Consider the following 20,011-nt stretch of genomic DNA (forward strand, 5'->3'; position numbering starts at 1 on the left):
GTCTGTCACGTCACGTGAAAAAGCAGAGACGTTTCTGTGGCTACCAAGGTTCCATTTGGTTCCATTTGTACACTCTCAGAGTTAAATTAACATTGATTTTACAATAAACATTGGGGGTCCCAGAGATAGAAATGCCATTAAATGGGGGTCTGTAGACTGATGCATGTCAAACCTGGGGGTCCTTGAAATTAAACAGGTTGAGAATCACTGCTAGATCCGTAAAAATCTTCCCTTTTGGGGGGGTCCCTGGCATATCTTTTCAAATGGGCTAGTTTCTCTCTCTCTCACCAGGCTGTTCTCCTTCCAGGCCTCGGGGAACTTGGGCCTCTGCTTCTCCCGGGACACCAGCACCTGCATGTCCTCAAACGTGGGGTGGTTCCCGGCCTCGGCCTGGAACGCCATCTGGTACTCTGGCACCGACTCTCCTGGGAGCGCGCAGGGAGAGAACAATCTGTACACGTATACATGTGTGCTTGTGTGTGTGGGTGTGTGTGTGTGCAGGGCGTGTGTGTGCACCCAAGTGACCCAACTCTAGTCCATCTAAGCCAGTGTGGGGTCCGGGGACCCCCAGGGGTCCTCGAGGGAGTTCCAGGGTCGTCCCCAGGAAAATGATGGGTTGGAACCAAATGGTCCCCTTATGGGTCTGTAACTCTGAGTGTACAAATGGAACCAATTGTGGTTCTATTTGTACACTCTCAGAGTTAAATTAAGATTGATTTTACAATATACATCTCATGAAGGTCTCCCAGTAGACCAGGCCCAGGGCGTGTGTGTAACTGTGTGTGTGTGTGTGTGTGTGTGTGTGTGTGTGTGTGTGTGTGTGTGCCTCTCTCTCTCACCAGGGAACAGGTCAGTACATCTCATGAAGGTCTCCCAGTAGACCAGGCCCAGGGCATGTGTGTGTGTGTGTGTGTGTGTGTGTGTGTAACTGTGTGTGTGTGTGTGTGTGTGTGTGTGTGTGTGTGTGTGTGTGTGTGTGTGTGTGTGTGTGCCTCTCTCTCTCACCAGGGAACAGGTCAGTACATCTCATGAAGGTCTCCCAGTAGACCAGGCCCAGGGCATGTGTGTGTGTGTGTGTGTGTGTGTGTGTGTGTGTGTGTGTGTGTGTGTGTGTGTGTGTGTGTAACTGTGTGTGTGTGTGTGTGTGTGTGTGTGTGTGTGTGTGTGTGTGTGTGTGTGTGTGTAACTGTGTGTGTGTGTGTGTGTGTGTGTGTGTGTGTGTGTGTGCCTCTCTCTCTCACCAGGGAACAGGTCAGTACATCTCATGAAGGTCTCCCAGTAGACCAGGCCCAGGGCGTGTGTGTGTGTGTGTAACTGTGTGTGTGTGTGTAACTGTGTGTGTGTGTGTGTGTGTGTGTGCCTCTCTCTCTCACCAGGGAACAGGTCAGTACATCTCATGAAGGTCTCCCAGTAGACCAGGCCCAGGGCGTACATGTCCACCTGCTTCAGAGCAGACTCACAGTCCCTCAGGTTGACCGCCCCTTCCAGGACCTCTGGAGCCATGTAGCGGATAGTACCCACCTGAGAGAGAGAGAGAGAGAGAGAGAGAACGGATGGATGGAAGGGTATACAGTGAATTCATTAAACGAAAGCCCGATAGGGGAATCGGTAACAGAGCCACCACTCGAGGAGACTGCGAAGTGCCGCACCGGCAAACAACATTCGGCCAAAATGTCCTCTCAGTACAGGGTTGTGTAGCATGGAATAGCCTTCCTCTGCGTATAAGGGATTGTGCTACATTTCCCTCTTTTAAATACAATCTGAAAAAAATGGTTGCTTGAAAACCAAAGCTGCAACCATTTATGATTATTTTAGGTGTATTTATTTGTTATGCTGTGTTCCCTATGTAATGTCATGTAAATGTAATCCACTGTTTGACTATCTGTTTTTCCGTTTTGTGTTTTCTGTGAGGACTGCGGATGAAAATGAGCAACTGTGCTATACCCGGTGTATTTACGTCCATGTGGCGTCCATTAATATGCATTGTCCTGTCCAAATGAACAAATAAAGTAAGTAAAGTATACAGGTGGGACCACGGAGGAGAATGCATGCATAGTGGGATACAATTTAGGCATTTAGCAGACGCTCTTAATCCAGATTGATTTACCGTGAGCAGGTACACCACATGGTAATACATCAAATACATTTATTTTTATTTTATTTTTTCTTCATATTTTTTTCTTTCCGTTTCAGTTATGGTTTTACATGATTTTTTACATATTCCATAACAGAAAAGAAATGGAGCAGGGAGAAGATAAATCTTATTTATACATGCCCCTATCTATCATAAAAAAAAACCATCTAATCGATGCTGCTACCAACCATTCATTTTCATCACCATGATTACATCAAATTAAAAAAAAGAGGGAAAAACAACGAAGACAAAAGAACATAAACAAATAGTCATCAAGAATCATAAGTAAGCTAAGAGCCTAACATCCGTCTAACAGTAGAATATCTGTACAATGAAGCTACAACTTCTTCAACCGCTGCCTCCGACGTCTACTAGGGGCCGATTCATACTCCTATTTTACCGCTGTTTCTGCGCTGTAGTGCCGAAATGATTTCGGCTCGTCAGAAATTTTCAGTAGCACCGAAGAGACGACTTTAGGACGGTGTTTAGTCTAGTTTTAGTCGACTAAATGTCATAGCGCGACGCGTTGTGAAATTGTATATCTGCTATTATCAGCATGCAACCCAGCATAAAACTGGATCTCGTCCACTAGTCCCTTCCTAACATTTTAGTCTAGTTTGTATTTGTTGACGAAATTGTCAGTATATTTAGTCTTAGTTTTAGTCATCATAGATTCGTTTTTATTTCGTTTTAGTCAGTGAAAAAAGGTAGTCGACGAACATTTTTCATCTTAGGTCGACGAAAACAACACTGCATTGTGGTCATGGTTATTCTGTCTCTCTCCTCTCACCTCACTGATGGCTGCGTTCTCTTAGTTTAGAAAACAACACTGCATTGTGGTCATGGTTATTCCGTCTCTCTCCTCTCACCTCACTGATGGCTGCGTTCTCTTCCTCTAGAAAACAACACTGTGTTGTGGTCATGGTTATTCCGTCTCTCTCCTCTCACCTCACTGATGGCTGCGTTCTCTTCCTCTAGAAAACAACACTGTGTTGTGGTCACGTTATTCCGTCTCTCTCCTCTCACCTCACTGATGGCTGCGTTCTCTTCCTCTAGAAAACAACACTGTGTTGTGGTCATGGTTATTCCGTCTCTCTCCTCACTGATGGCTGCGTTCTCTTCCTCTAGAAAACAACACTGTGTTGTGGTCACGTTATTCCGTCTCTCTCCTCTCACCTCACTGATGGCTGCGTTCTCTTCCTCTAGAAAACAACACTGTGTTGTGGTCACGTTATTCCGTCTCTCTCCTCTCACCTCACTGATGGCTGCGTTCTCTTCCTCTAGAAAACAACACTGTGTTGTGGTCACGTTATTCCGTCTCTCTCCTCTCACCTCACTGATGGCTGCGTTCTCTTCCTCTAGAAAACAACACTGTGTTGTGGTCATGGTTATTCCGTCTCTCTCCTCACTGATGGCTGCGTTCTCTTCCTCTAGAAAACAACACTGTGTTGTGGTCACGTTATTCTGTCTCTCTCCTCTCACCTCACTGATGGCGGCGTTCTCTTCCTCTAGAAAACAACACTGTGTTGTGGTCACGTTATTCCGTCTCTCTCCTCTCACCTCACTGATGGCTGCGTTCTCTTCCTCTAGAAAACAACACTGTGTTGTGGTCACGTTATTCCGTCTCTCTCCTCTCACCTCACTGATGGCGGCGTTCTCTTCCTCTAGAAAACAACACTGTGTTGTGGTCACGTTATTCCGTCTCTCTCCTCTCACCTCACTGATGGCGGCGTTCTCTTCCTCTAGAAAACAACACTGTGTTGTGGTCACGTTATTCCGTCTCTCTCCTCTCACCTCACTGATGGCGGCGTTCTCTTCCTCTAGAAAACAACACTGTGTTGTGGTCACGTTATTCCGTCTCTCTCCTCTCACCTCACTGATGGCGGCGTTCTCTTCCTCTAGAAAACAACACTGTGTTGTGGTCACGTTATTCCGTCTCTCTCCTCTCACCTCACTGATGGCGGCGTTCTCTTCCTCTAGAAAACAACACTGTGTTGTGGTCACGTTATTCCGTCTCTCTCCTCTCACCTCACTGATGGCTGCGTTCTCTTCCTCTAGAAAACAACACTGTGTTGTGGTCACGTTATTCCGTCTCTCTCCTCTCACCTCACTGATGGCGGCGTTCTCTTCCTCCCCGTGGCGCGGCGGGCGGTTCCCCGTCAGCTTCATCGACAGGCCGAAGTCGATGATGGCGCACGTGAGGTCGGCCTTGACCAGGATGTTCCTGCTGTTCAGGTCCCGGTGAGACACGGCCGGCTTGTACACGTCTGGAGAGAGGGGGAGAGAGAGAGAGAGAGAGGAGGATGAGGGCAGTGTTGATTCTGACAGCAACATTTTATTTTAGTCATAGTTTTCATTTAGGTTTAGTCACATTTTAGTCACCTGGAATGTTTTAGTGTTAAGTCTAGTTCTAGTCTAGTTTCATTTTCAGATGGGGGGGGGGTCGGCAGCCAATTAACATATATTTTTGAGGGTACTTTGAGGGTACTACTGCCATAGAAACATGGGTTTTTCAGAAAACTGTCAGAATTTAGAAGGCATTTGTAGAATCGTTCTCAGGGTCTAAAATGGGTTAACTTTTGGTAGAAAACAGCGAGGAATTCACAGACACTGAAGCAACGATGCCGGTAATCCTCCATACTGCATTTTAGTTTACCTCTGCGTTCGTTCACCATAACTCAAAGCAAGCTCACTTCTAATCCAATTTAATCTAATCCAAATCTAATTTAATGTAATCGAATCCAATCTAATTTAATCTGATCCAATCTAAATCAAAGGGATTAAAAAAAACAATGGGGTTTTGTTGCCTGTGTGTGAGTGTGTGTGTGTGTGTGTGTGCAATGCCTACTTATTCCAGCAGGTGTTGCAAGGAGCCAAAGCTGTGCTGTCTTGTCTGCTATTATAGCACTGCTGATGTTTAATGTATTATCTCATATTATTATAATTTTGAGGTCCTTGACATGAAATATTGAGCACCACTGATACAGAAACTTGAGGTTTTTCAGATAAAAAAAAAAAGAAATTGACGTCAGGTCAAAATGGGTTAATGTGTTTTATAAATAAAGTTGGATTGGGGTGGGGGCGAATACCGCAATACATGCAGGTGTATATGTACATGAATGTGACGGCTATGCTAACATGTAATGTACTCTCTATGCATTTAATATAGACAGAAAACATATTTATTTTGTTGTTTTTGGCAGCAAATTTAAGATTTTAGTTTTAGTCACAGTCTCCTTGAACAGTTTTCATTTAGTTTCAGTCACATTTTAGTCACCTGGAATGTTTTATTTTAGTTGACGACATCAACACTGTCATTAAAGTAACGATGGAAATGCCAACACATCGTTGGACAGGCCTGTGGTTTGCGTAACGTTGTTGAACAGACCAGACCTACAGTAGGTTAACATCCCATGACATTAATGTGAACACGCCCGCAGCCTCCTCGCTCAGACAACCCGTATAGATTCACTCTACATTTATCTAGTGCACATGCATGGATGGCCATTAGAACGCATCACTGGAAATAGCCATGCGCGAATGAACAGGCACACAGATAAGGACTACTAGACCAGTGGTTCGTGTCAAGGACCCCCAAATCGACATTTATTAGGCCACGGACCCCCCATTTGAAAACATATGCCGGTGACCCCGATAAGGGAGGATTTTTACGGCTCTAGCAGTGATTCCGAAACATTCATTTCATGGACCCCCAATCCCCAGTTTCACACGCATTATGCCACGGACCCCTGATTTAATTTCTATCTCTGGTACCCCAATTTATATTGTATAAAACCACTGTTAATTTAACTGCAATTTAATGCACAATCTAAGGTCGCCTTCACACCAGAAAGCTTTACCGCGATTAAAACGAATCCTGCTGCACATTGTCGGAAAGTGCGCTTCGTTTGGCAGGTGTGAAGCCTCATTCGAATCCCAATGCGCACCAAAGAACCGCATTCTACTCCGCCAAAACAAATGGGGGTTTCGTTTCGCTTCGCTTCCAATCGTATTTGATTTAGATTCGGTGCAGGTGGGAATGCAATCCGCAGCAAATAAAGGAAATGAAGCTAAACACAGTTGGAGACGGAGAAGGGATATTCATTTTACGCAGAGCAAAGATGTGCCGCTTAACCGTGGTTGGCTCGTTGGCTTTAATTTGATGTTTACTGAGCCTGAGCAGGATGACGATGAAGATTGTGGAAAAGAGATAGAGCTCAACACACACTCATTTGAATCCCTCTCTCTCTCCCTCTCTCTATCTCTCTACCCCTCTATCTCTATCTCTCTACCCATCTATCTCTATCTATCTCTCTACCCCTCTATCTCTATCTCTCTATATCTCTACCCCTCTATCTCTATCTCTCTATATCTCTACCCTCTATCTCTATCTATATCTCTACCCCTCTATCTCTATCTCTCTATATCTCTATCTCTCTACCCCTCTATATCTCTACCCCTCTATCTCTATCCCTCTATCTCTATCTCTCTACCCCTCTATCTCTATCTCTCTACCCCTCTATCTCTATCTCTCTACCCCTCTATCTCTATCTCTCTACCCCTCTACCCCTCTCTCTCTATATCTCTATCTCTCTACCCCTCTATCTCTATCTATCTCTATATCTCTACTAGGGATGCCAAACGACTCATATTTGGCCAATCGACGAATCGAGGCCAAAAATCGACGTGTCGAACGACTTTTTTCCTTTTTTTTCTTCATTATTTTTATATTTTTTTGTTGCTGCGCAGCAGTTGAGGAGAACGCAACTATGCATTCCTTTAAGCAACACAACTTCTGCAGCTGCATCCATATGTTTAGAATTTGCACAATGATCAAATCCCAATAATAAAAAATAAACTTTATTTTGTAAACAACGAAACTGAAGGAGCAGCGGCGCTATCGGCTAGCCGCTAGTCCCAACTCTCAAGTGTCTGCAGCCTGTCACGAGTAATGAACTGATACGAGACGCACGTTGTTCCGTATTTTAATGTCGGGTCGGATAATAAATACAGTATAAATGACGGCGGGATTTATTTGACAACTCTATCCTGCTTTCTTCACGAGAAGAGAAGAGCGCTCACCGCTCAGAACAGAGCAGACCTGTGGCTGTCAGCTCACTTTACGGCATGTGTAGACGAGCTGGGTCTGGGAAGCTCAGAGCTGCAGCCATTGGCTCATGATACGAGCACACGACCAATGGGACAGATCATTCAGTGTTGCTAAGATACCACCCCCCACCACACACACACGCACACACCCTTGGACGATGGGGTCCACAGCGCTCTGCTCAAAGTAAACTTGCATGCAACGAGCGGCACTGACTGACTGAAAAAATAATAATACAAATAAAAACGATTTTTCGACTCATACGTTTTGAGTCGCGGGAGGCATGAGTCGATAATCGAGTCGATTTTCAACTTTTTTCAACATCCCTAATCTCTACCCCTCTATCTCTATCTCTCTACCCCTCTATCTCTATCTCTCTACCCCTCTACCCCTCTCTCTCTATATCTCTATCTCTCTACCCCTCTATCTCTATCTCTCTACCCCTCTATCTCTATCTATCTCTATATCTCTACCCCTCTATCTCTATCTCTCTACCCCTCTACCCCTCTCTCTCTATATCTCTACCCCTCTATCTCTATCTATCTCTATCTCTCTACCCCTCTATCTCTATCTCTCTATATCTCTACCCCTCTATCTCTATCTATATCTCTACCCCTATATCTCTATCCCTCTATCTCCATCTCTCTACCCCTCTCTCTCCATCTCTCTACCCCTCTCTCTCCATCTCTCTACCCCTCTCTCTCTACCCCTCTCTCTATCTATCTCTATATATCTACCCCTCTACCTATATCTCTCTACCCCTCTCTCTCTACCCCTCTCTCTCTATCTCTCTACCTCTCTCTCTCTCTCTCCCCCCCTCTCTCTCTCCCCCTCTATCTCTCTCTCTCCCCCCCTCTCTCTCTCTCTCTCTCTCTCTCTCCCTATATCTCTCTCTCTACCCCCCCCCCTCTCTCTCTCTCTCTCTTTCTCTCTCTCTACCCCTCTATCTCTCTCTTTACCCCTCTCTCTCTCTCTCTCTCTCTCTCTCTCTCTCCCCTATATCTCTCTCTCCCCCCTATCTCTTTCTCTCTCTCTCCCCCCCCCTCTCTCTCTCCCCCCTATCTCTTTCTCTATCTCTCTCTCTCTCTCTGGTCCCTCTTGCCTGCGGTCAGTCTATAAATACCCCTGGCTGGAAGCGCATGCCGTGTGTGTGTGTGTGTGTGTGTGTGTGTGTGTGTGTGTGTGTGTGTGTGTGTGTGAAACGCAGGGATGCAGAGAGCGGAAAACCAAATATGAGCTGTATGCTGCAGTCAGTCCACCGAGGATTGTGGGAAGGATCTGGTAGTGTGAGAGCGCACACACACACACACACACACACACACACACACACACACACACACACACACACACACACACACACACACACACACACACACACACATTTCCACAACAGTATTTCTTGGGTGTGGACGGAGGTACTACTGTATGGTGCTCTCCAGTTGGTCTGTGTGTTGCAGACAGATGGCGCAGGCAGCCTGAGTCAGCTGTGTATCTAAACATGCATTTACTGAGTGTGTGCGTGTGTGTGTGTGTGTGCATGTGCGTGTGCGTGTGTGTGTGCATGTGTGTGTGCCCTTTGGCTCACCTCCTTTAAAGAGTTCGGTGTGCAGGTAGGCGAGGCCGCGGGTGACGGAGTGGGCTAGTCGACAGCTGCTCACCCAATCACTGGCCTGCACCGTCAGGTAGCGACACAGGGAACCCTGGGAGGAGAGAGGAGAGGAGAGAGGAGGGGAGGGGAGAGGAGAGGGGAGGGGAGGGGAGGGGGAGAGGAGAGTCATTCCTTTTTCATGAACTCATGCACACACACACACACACACACTTCTATTCCTGTGTGAAGAACTACAGCCAAGTCAGATCACAGTAATTGCCACTAAACTCGAACTGTGCTGTGAACCCGATTATCCCACAGTCACTGACACTGTGCTGACGACTCTGGGTCTGTCCCACAGTACTGACACTGTGATGACGACTCTGGGTCTGTCCCACAGTACTGACACTGTGATGACGACTCTGGGTCTGTCTCACAGTACTGACACTGTGATGATGACTCTGGGTCTGTCCCACAGTACTGACACTGTGATGACGACTCTGGGTCTGTCCCACAGTACTGACACTGTGATGACGACTCTGGGTCTGTCCCACAGTACTGACACTGTGCTGATGACTCTGGGTCTGTCTCACAGTACTGACACTGTGCTGACGACTCTGGGTCTGTCTCACAGTACTGACACTGTGATGATGACTCTGGGTCTGTCCCACAGTACTGACACTGTGCTGATGACTCTGGGTCTGTCTCACAGTACTGACACTGTGCTGACGACTCTGGGTCTGTCTCACAGTACTGACACTGTGATGATGACTCTGGGTCTGTCCCACAGTACTGACACTGTGCTGACGACTCTGGGTCTGTCTCACAGTACTGACACTGTGCTGACGACTCTGGGTCTGTCTCACAGTACTGACACTGTGATGATGACTCTGGGTCTGTCCCACAGTACTGACACTGTGATGATGACTCTGGGTCTGTCCCACAGTACTGACACTGTGCTGATGACTCTGGGTCTGTCCCACAGTACTGACACTGTGATGACGACTCTGGGTCTGTCCCACAGTACTGACACTGTGATGACGACTCTGGGTCTGTCTCACAGTACTGACACTGTGCTGATGACTCTGGGTCTGTCCCACAGTACTGACACTGTGATGATGACTCTGGGTCTGTCTCACAGTACTGACACTGTGCTGATGACTCTGGGTCTGTCTCACAGTACTGACACTGTGCTGACGACTCTGGGTCTGTCCCACAGTACTGACACTGTGCTGATGACTCTGGGTCTGTCTCACAGTACTGACACTGTGCTGATGACTCTGGGTCTGTCTCACAGTACTGACACTGTGCTGACGACTCTGGGTCTGTCCCACAGTACTGACACTGTGATGATGACTCTGGGTCAATCATTTAATAAAGCCTGGATTAGACCCTCTTTATTCAATAATTTAATAAAGCCTGGATTAGACCCTCCTTATTCAATCATTTAATAAAGCCTGGATTATACCCTCTTTATTCAATAATTTAATAAAGCCTGGATTAGATCCTCTTTATTCAATAATTTAATAAAGCCTGGATTAGACCCTCTTTATTCAATCATTTAATAAAGCCTGGATTAGACCCTCCTTATTCAATCATTTAATAAAGCCTGGATTAGACCCTCCTTATTCAATCATTTAATAAAGCCTGGATTAGACCCTCCTTATTCAATCATTTAATAAAGCCTGGATTAGACCCTCCTTATTCAATCATTTAATAAAGCCTGGATTAGACCCTCCTTATTCAATCATTTAATAAAGCCTGGATTAGACCCTCCTTATTCAATCATTTAATAAAGCCTGGATTAGACCCTCTTTATTCAATCATTTAATAAAAGACAGAAAGGGCTTCGTATGAACAGAGAATTATTAAGCACCGCTCGGCAAAACATGTTTTAGTGGTCACAACCTCACACACACACACACACACACACACACACACACACACACACACACACACACACACACACACACACACACACACACACACACACACACACACACACACACACACACACACACGCATCTCTTCAGTGATAAAACAATCCCATGGGCATGAAGTGCACATCCTCTCCTTTAAGGAAATTGCATTAGGCATGCTAGACTTAAATGGATTATTGTTCATTTGAATACAACTCACTGGCTCACTGTCCTGGCTTGCTCTGCGTCGCCATGGCGACGGGGCAGTATACAGCTGGTGCCCTGACGCACTACTGCCTTTCTTTCCTAGGCTGGGGGGGGGGGGGGGGGTAGAGGTCAGCTGACCTCCAATTAATCCATTTTGGGCGGGAACCCCTTTTGGTGTTTTAAAGCTATTGAAAAACCGTGAAAATGTAGTGAAAATCTTTGAATATATATTCTTTCAGAGCGAACGTTTTTTAACTCAAATCGTTGCTACTGGGGGGGGGGGGGGGTCCCTGGAACAACATGTTTTGACAGTGGGGTCGGCGGCCAAATACATATCTTCTGGGGCTGCTTGACATGAAAATGTGTGAGAACGACTGACATAGAAAGATGGGGTTTTAACCCTGTGAGAACGACTGACATAGAAAGATGGGGTTTTCACCCTGTGAGAACGACTGACATAGAAAGATGGGGTTTTAACCCTGTGAGAACGACTGACATAGAAAGATGGGGTTTTCACCCTGTGAGAACGACTGACATAGAAAGATGGGGTTTTCAGAAAACTGCCAGGATTTAGGAGACACATTTTGTAGAATCGTCCTCAGGTCTGAATGGGTTAAAAAAAAACAGACTTGTTTTTTGTCTCTTATTGTTTTCACCAGCTCGAGCAGTTGAAGACTTTTCTTTTTTTTGTATGTGTGTGTTTAGAACAGGAGAGTTTCAGCCAGTCTTGGATGCAGATTCTTTAAAGTTGGAGTGCCGTGATTTCTTTCCACCCTAAAACATGATTATCAGGTCTTATTGTCATATAAGTATACATTTTTCAAAAAAGTGTACAGTATTTGTTAAAATGTTTTTTTTTTATGTGGACACGCCTACCAGGTGATGGGTGGTGATCCACCTGAACTGAAGCCGCACCCACAGCTGTAGTTGTATGATAAAGGGGGAGGGGCTGATAGTGTGATGTCACTATATTACTGTTTATTTCATTGGCCCGTTTGACTGTCAAGGGTTCAGCCTCCAGGAAGAAACCCTAAATACAAAGTCAATACACCTTTGCACATAAAAACGACTCCAGGGTGTCTAATGAAGTACTGTCACCTCAGACACATGAAAAACTGGAAAAATACAAAAAAATTGTGGCACTCCATCTTTAACTCTGAGTGTGCACAAATTAAACTTCCATTGGCTCAGGCAGCGTCTCAGAGTAATGAGGTCAGACTCGTTCAGCCAATCATGATGACTAGGTCGCGCAGAAGTCGCTCTAGGGGCCCTAGAGCGACTTCTGCGGGACCAATAAGTCACCATGGTGCCCAAAAGGTAGATCGCGATCTACCGGTATAGACACAACAGGAAAGGGCGCAACACCAGTGTAGGTGAGGTGCTGGTCTAAGGCAGTAAATATCACTCCAGTGTTGGTGAGGTGCTGGTCTAAGGCAGTAAATAACACACCAGTGTAGATGAGGTGCTGGTCTAAGGCAGTAAATATCACACCAGTGTAGATGAGGTGCTGGTCTAAGGCAGTAAATAACACACCAGTGTAGATGAGGTGCTGGTCTAAGGCAGTAAATAACACACCAGTGTAGGTGAGGTGCTGGTCTAAGGCAGTAAATAACACACCAGTGTAGATGAGGTGCTGGTCTAAGGCAGTAAATAACACACCAGTGTAGATGAGGTGCTGGTCTAAGGCAGTAAATAACACACCAGTGTTGGTGAGGTGCTGGTCTAAGGCAGTAAATAACACACCAGTGTTGGTGAGGTGCTGGTCTAAGGCAGTAAATAACACACCAGTGTTGGTGAGGTGCTGGTCTAAGGCAGTAAATAACACACCAGTGTAGATGAGGTGCTGGTCTAAGGCAGTAAATAACACACCAGTGTAGATGAGGTGCTGGTCTAAGGCAGTAAATAACACACCAGTGTAGATGAGGTGCTGGTCTAAGGCAGTAAATAACACACCAGTGTAGATGAGGTGCTGGTCTAAGGCAGTAAATAACACACCAGTGTAGATGAGGTGCTGGTCTAAGGCAGTAAATATCACACCAGTGTAGATGAGGTGCTGGTCTAAGGCAGTAAATAACACACCAGTGTTGGTGAGGTGCTGGTCTAAGGCAGTAAATAACACACCAGTGTAGATGAGGTGCTGGTCTAAGGCAGTAAATAACACACCAGTGTTGGTGAGGTGCTGGTCTAAGGCAGTAAATATCACACCAGTGTTGGTGAGGTGCTGGTCTAAGGCAGTAAATATCACACCAGTGTAGGTGAGGTGCTGGTCTAAGGCAGTAAATAACACACCAGTGTAGGTGAGGTGCTGGTCTAAGGCAGTAAATATCACACCAGTGTAGGTGAGGTGCTGGTCTAAGGCAGTAAATATCACACCAGTGTAGGTGAGGTGCTGGTCTAAGGCAGTAAATATCACACCAGTGTAGGTGAGGTGCTGGTCTAAGGCAGTAAATATCACACCAGTGTAGATGAGGTGCTGGTCTAAGGCAGTAAATAACACACCAGTGTAGATGAGGTGCTGGTCTAAGGCAGTAAATATCACACCAGTGTAGATGAGGTGCTGGTCTAAGGCAGTAAATAACACACCAGTGTAGATGAGGTGCTGGTCTAAGGCAGTAAATAACACACCAGTGTAGATGAGGTGCTGGTCTAAGGCAGTAAATAACACACCAGTGTAGATGAGGTGCTGGTCTAAGGCAGTAAATATCACACCAGTGTAGATGAGGTGCTGGTCTAAGGCAGTAAATAACACACCAGTGTAGATGAGGTGCTGGTCTAAGGCAGTAAATATCACACCAGTGTAGATGAGGTGCTGGTCTAAGGCAGTAAATAACACACCAGTGTAGATGAGGTGCTGGTCTAAGGCAGTAAATATCACACCAGTGTAGATGAGGTGCTGGTCTAAAGGCAGTAAATAACACACCAGTGTAGATGAGGTGCTGGTCTAAGGCAGTAAATAACACACCAGTGTAGATGAGGTGCTGGTCTAAGGCAGTAAATATCACACCAGTGTAGATGAGGTGCTGGTCTAAGGCAGTAAATATCACACCAGTGTAGATGAGGTGCTGGTCTAAAGGCAGTAAATATCACACCAGTGTAGATGAGGTGCTGGTCTAAAGGCAGTAAATAACACACCAGTGTAGATGAGGTGCTGGTCTAAGGCAGTAAATAACACACCAGTGTAGATGAGGTGCTGGTCTAAAGGCAGTAAATAACACACCAGTGTAGGTGAGGTGCTGGTCTAAGCCAGTAAATAACACACCAGTGTAGGTGAGGTGCTGGTCTAAGGCAGTAAATAACACACCAGTGTAGATGAGGTGCTGGTCTAAGGCAGTAAATAACACACCAGTGTAGATGAGGTGCTGGTCTAAGGCAGTAAATAACACACCAGTGTAGGTGAGGTGCTGGTCTAAGGCAGTAAATAACACACCAGTGTAGATGAGGTGCTGGTCTAAGGCAGTAAATAACACACCAGTGTAGGTGAGGTGCTGGTCTAAGGCAGTAAATAACACACCAGTGTAGATGAGGTGCTGGTCTAAGGCAGTAAATATCACACCAGTGTAGATGAGGTGCTGGTCTAAGGCAGTAAATATCACACCAGTGTAGATGAGGTGCTGGTCTAAGGCAGTAAATAACACACCAGTGTAGATGAGGTGCTGGTCTAAAGGCAGTAAATATCACACCAGTGTAGATGAGGTGCTGGTCTAAGGCAGTAAATAACACACCAGTGTAGATGAGGTGCTGGTCTAAGCCAGTAAATAACACACCAGTGTTGGTGAGGTGCTGGTCTAAAGGCAGTAAATATCACACCAGTGTTGGTGAGGTGCTGGTCTAAGGCAGTAAATAACACACCAGTGTAGGTGAGGTGCTGGTCTAAGGCAGTAAATATCACACCAGTGTTGGTGAGGTGCTGGTCTAAGCCAGTAAATAACACACCAGTGTTGGTGAGGTGCTGGTCTGAGGCAGTAAATATCACTCCAGTGTTGGTGAGGTGCTGGTCTAAGGCAGTAAATAACACACCAGTGTTGGTGAGGTGCTGGTCTAAAGGCAGTAAATATCACACCAGTGTTGGTGAGGTGCTGGTCTAAGCCAGTAAATAACACACCAGTGTAGGTGAGGTGCTGGTCTAAGGCAGTAAATATCACACCAGTGTTGGTGAGGTGCTGGTCTAAGCCAGTAAATAACACACCAGTGTTGGTGAGGTGCTGGTCTGAGGCAGTAAATATCACTCCAGTGTTGGTGAGGTGCTGGTCTAAGGCAGTAAATAACACACCAGTGTTGGTGAGGTGACAACAGAGGAGGACAGGATGTCCTCAGTCACTACTACAGCATCCACGCTCACCTCTTTCTGACCCTGAACCTGCCCGCTACGGGCACAATACACATGACGTGTGCACGCACACGCACACACACACACACACACACACACACACACACACACACACACACACACACACACACACACACACACACACACACACACACACAGTCACACTGTTTGGTCGAAACTCAGAAGTGGAGAGAGCTGAGCTACAAGCTCAAGGATCAGCTAATTATCTAATTTCTTTATTCCAAGTGTTTAAATGGGTAACTTGGAATATTTAATTAAAATTGTTCTTAAAATGACTTTGCTAAATTAGTTTAAAAGTCCTTTAAATAAGGCATTGGATTGCTTAAAATACATTTAATTGTTTAAAATACTTTATTGCTTAAAAACAAGACTGGTTAAAAATAATTATCATTTGTTGTTTGGCATTGTCGTTAATATTTGTCTCTCTGTTTTCAACCTAACATGATTTACGAACCAACCAATCAAAAAAATGAAGCCAACTGTGCACAGCATGAACAAGTTGGAAAATAAAAGTTGAATGAGTTGGAAATCTTGGAGTTGTTTCCTTAAAGATCTTTTGAACTTAAGTTGTAAGAAATACATGCCATTAATATAGTGGTTGCAACTGTATTAATTGATTGCCCGAGTCCCGTGGTGGGAGTTGTGCTCTGGTTTTGGTCAATATTGCACTAATATTTTAGAAATAGGTCAACAATACAAATGACGTTCGTTTTGTGGATTCATTTACCTTTACTGCGTGGCCCCCTGTGCACCCCACAAAATGACCGGAACTACTTTCCACCAAAACCAGAGCAGAACTTCCACCACGGGACTCTGGCAATCAATTAATACAGTTGAAACCACTATATTAATGGCAAGTATTTCATACAACTTAAGTTAAAAAAATCTGAACTATCCCTTTAAAACCCATTCTGGGCGGGAACCCCTTTTGGTGTTAGCGTTACGTTATGCTTTAGCTATTGAAAAATAGCAGATCTACAAGCTCGTAGCGCGCCACCGAGTGGCGCGCTACGAGCTTGTAGGTCTGCTATTTCTGAAAAATCGAAGAACGACTGACATAGAAACATAGCTTTTTCAGAAAACTGTCATTTTCTAACAGACATTTTTAGAATCTGATCTCAGGTCAGAATGGATTAATGTCCTTTGGAGTGGAACAGAGTATGACTTAACACACACACACACACACACACACACACACACACAGTCACACACACCCAGGCTTACATGTGGGTAGTAGTCCATGACCAGCAGGTACTCGGTGCGTCCCTCGGCCCCGGTGCGCTCGTCGGCTGCCACGAAGCGTCCGATGTTGTCGTGCTCCAGCAGGGGGAGCCGGTAGATGGAGCACTCGTTCTGGAAGTTCTGCCGGTTGGTCGCCGAGAACACCTTGACGGCCACGGGACGCTCGTCCAATGAGCCGCAGTACACCACCCCGTAGCGGCCTCGACCAATCAGCTGAGAGACGGAGAAAGAGAGACATTACACCACCCCGTAGCGGCGTCGACCAATCAGCTGAGAGACAGAGAGAGAGACATTACACCACCCCGTAGCGGCCTCGACCAATCAGCTGAGAGACGGAGAGAGAGAGACATTACACCACCCCGTAGCGGCCTCGACCAATCAGCTGAGAGACGGAGAGAGAGAGACATTACACCACCCCGTAGCGGCCTCGACCAATCAGCTGAGAGACGGAGAGAGAGAGACATTACACCACCCCGAGTGGCGCCAAGTGGCGCGCTACGAGCTTGTAGATCTGCTATTTTTGAAAAATCTAAGGACGACGGACATAGAAACATAGCTTTTTCAGAAAACTGTCAGGATGTGGAAGACATTTATAGAATCTGATCTCAGGTCAGAACTGGGTTAACTGATCTCTATATTTCCTTGGATCACACGCAGGAGAACTGACCTCCAGCAGTTTCAGAGTGTCCAGGTCCAGAGAGCTCTCAGATCCTGCTGCCTCCATCATGTTCAGGTTATGCAGTCCCTGCTTACCATTACCTGATACCACACACACACACACACACACACACACACACACACACACACACACACACACACACACAGAGTATACAATACATCGGTAATGCTTTGGCACTGTCTCGGGACCCCCGCCCCGCCCATCCCGACCCCCAATATAAATTGACTGCTACAATAACCTTAATAATATAGACAACACACCATAAATAAATACTGAAACCAGATATAATCATTAGGGAAGGTGTATGCATGTACTATGTATACTACTCTTCACGCAGTTGCAAAAAAAATAATTCGGCGACCCCCCGAGGGGTCTCGCAACCCACGGGTTGAGAACCCCTGCAATACATCATAAGCAAGCTAAGAACCTAATATCTGTCCAACAGTAGATTATCTGTACAGTGAGGCTATGAGTTTTCATTATAGGTTGCTACGTCTAAGACTACGCGTTGTGAGCTTGTAGATCGGCTATTTTCAGCACGCGACTAAGTGTAAAAAGAAAACTAAATCAAAACCTCTGTCAAAATGAACACAGTGTCGTGTCATGTCTCCATGGCAACAACTCACTCACCGTGCAACATGCGGAAGCCACACACACACACACACACAGTCACACACACACACACACACACACAGTCACACACACACACACACACACACACAGTCACACACACACACACACACACACACACACACACACACACACACACAGAGGACTCACCGTGCAACATGCGGTAGCCGAAGAAGGCCGCCACGGCCACTACGGCGAGCACGGAGACGCTGGCCAGGGCGATGATCACCGTCTCCTCGTAATTGGGCGGGCGAGCATCTGGAGGGAGAGAGAGAGAGAGAGAGAGAAATGCATGACGGGAACGTTTATAACGTCAGGTATGTCCAGAAAGGAAAGTAGGAAACATAATGTTTGTTTCCAAAACTAATTTATCCCATTCTGACCTGAGATCAGATTCTAAAAATGTCAGTCGTTCTTCGATTTTTCAAAAATAGCAGACCTACAAGCTCGTAGCGCGCCACTATGAGCTTGTAGATCTGCTATTTTTCAATAGCTAAAGCATAACATGATGCCAACACCAAAATGGGTTCCCGTTCAGAATGGGTTATAGATGTTATTATTTGTCCATGAGACCGTGATATGGCTTATTCATTTCAGTAGTATTGGCCTCTTGGTTATATATCTCTGATATTTGATTCATTGGCAACAGTAATCTGTTCATGTTTTCATCACATTGTGTGAATAAAAGCCTAATTTTGTAACTTAATTTAATTATTAATCATACCATGTCATGACAACCATTTTGTTCGATGAGGTTTGGCCTTTCCTAGATGCAAATGTAGTCCGTTTTCTGTGTGTTTCCTCAATTTTTATTATTTACTCATAGTGTCAGAAAATCACGGACGAAAATAAATCAACATTATTTGGTCTTCTGGTATTTTGCTGAGTGGACCCTGAGCTATCCTAAGTTGAGTAGCCCTGGTCTAAACCTGAGTGACCCCTGAGCTATCCTAAGTTGAGTAGCCCTGGTCTAAACCTGAGTGGCCCCTGAGCCATCCTAAGTTGAGTAGCCCTGGTCTAAACCTGAGTGGCCCCTGAGCCATCCTAAGTTGAGTAGCCCTGGTCTAAACCTGAGTGGCCCCTGAGCCATCCTAAGTTGAGTAGCCCTGGTCTAAACCTGAGTGGCCCCTGAGCCATCCTAAGTTGAGTAGCCCTGGTCTAAACCAAAGCCTGTACCCGTGAAAATACTCAAAATAGGCTGATCTACATATTAATAGAGACGGCACCGGATTTCTCCTCCATCCTCTTGCATTAAGTTGCTCAAAAGCGCATGAGGCGATTTCACTCCTCCTTCCGGGTAGGAACAGAGTGCATTCTGGGATGGATTGGACCCAAACACATGAATGCGCTGGTCCGTTGACTATCATTGCACACGTCCACGTGCGTTCACGTATGAAACAGCGTTCACGTGTCATCATGAACGTGCACAATGATAGTCAACGGACCAGCGCGTTCATGTGTTTGGGTCCAAACTGCAATACCAACTCCGGCCACTATGTCCATTTCGCCTCAGGGTTTCCTCCGGGTGCCGTCTCTATTCATATATACTCTAACGCATTCTGGGCGGGAACCCCTTTCGGCGTTGGCATCATGTTATGCTTTAGCTATTGAAAAATAGCAGATCTACAAGCCTGTAGGTCTTTTATTTTTGAGAAATCGAAGAACCACTGACATAGAAACACGGCTTTTTCAGGATTTAGAAGACATTTTTAGAATCTGATCTCAGGTCAAAATGGGCTAAGGAAGCGACACGTTGTGAGCTTGTAGATCAGCCTATTTTTCACTAGTTTGGGTCCCGGGGCCAACATTGTAATCTCTCTTTTGGGTCACCGTCTAAAAAAACTAGACTAGAGGTGGTAACTGTACGCTCCTGTACAGTACATTGCTTGTACTTTGCAGTGGTGTTGCATGTACAGTTTGTACACCGTGCACTACAGTCAGAGGAGATTGTGCTCGTGCAATAATTGCGTTCTTGGTGAAAGCAGCCAGGCGCCACGGGAGAGGAGAGTTGTGAATGAGGGAGGGGGGGGGGAGGCTGCATTTTAAAAGCATGTCTTGTTTTGACTGGAGGGCCCGGCCTGCATGTGAGCTCAATGGAACGGAATGGCTACTGTGACTGACTATCTGTATTCTGTACTGCTGCGTGCTGGGCCCAGG

At 45.9% G+C, this 20,011-nt stretch overlaps 1 protein-coding gene across 1 annotated transcript in view; it reads right to left on the reverse strand.

Annotated features, from left to right (window-relative positions):
- bmpr2b (bone morphogenetic protein receptor, type II b (serine/threonine kinase)) overlaps nt 1–20,011 on the reverse strand; it is a 61,610-nt gene that overhangs the window by 8,211 nt on the left and 33,388 nt on the right. Inside the window, exons 5-11 of the mRNA XM_083759049.1 lie at nt 18,005–18,112; nt 17,213–17,304; nt 16,528–16,758; nt 8,827–8,941; nt 4,241–4,401; nt 1,374–1,521; nt 289–425 (exon numbers count right to left, since the gene is read on the reverse strand). Coding sequence (XP_083615175.1) covers nt 289–425; nt 1,374–1,521; nt 4,241–4,401; nt 8,827–8,941; nt 16,528–16,758; nt 17,213–17,304; nt 18,005–18,112 — 992 coding nt within the window. The remainder of the gene's footprint in view (nt 1–288; nt 426–1,373; nt 1,522–4,240; nt 4,402–8,826; nt 8,942–16,527; nt 16,759–17,212; nt 17,305–18,004; nt 18,113–20,011) is intronic.

This window comes from Protomyctophum parallelum (assembly GCF_964188405.1).
Source record: "Protomyctophum parallelum genome assembly, chromosome: 23".
NCBI lineage: Eukaryota > Metazoa > Chordata > Actinopteri > Myctophiformes > Myctophidae > Protomyctophum > Protomyctophum parallelum.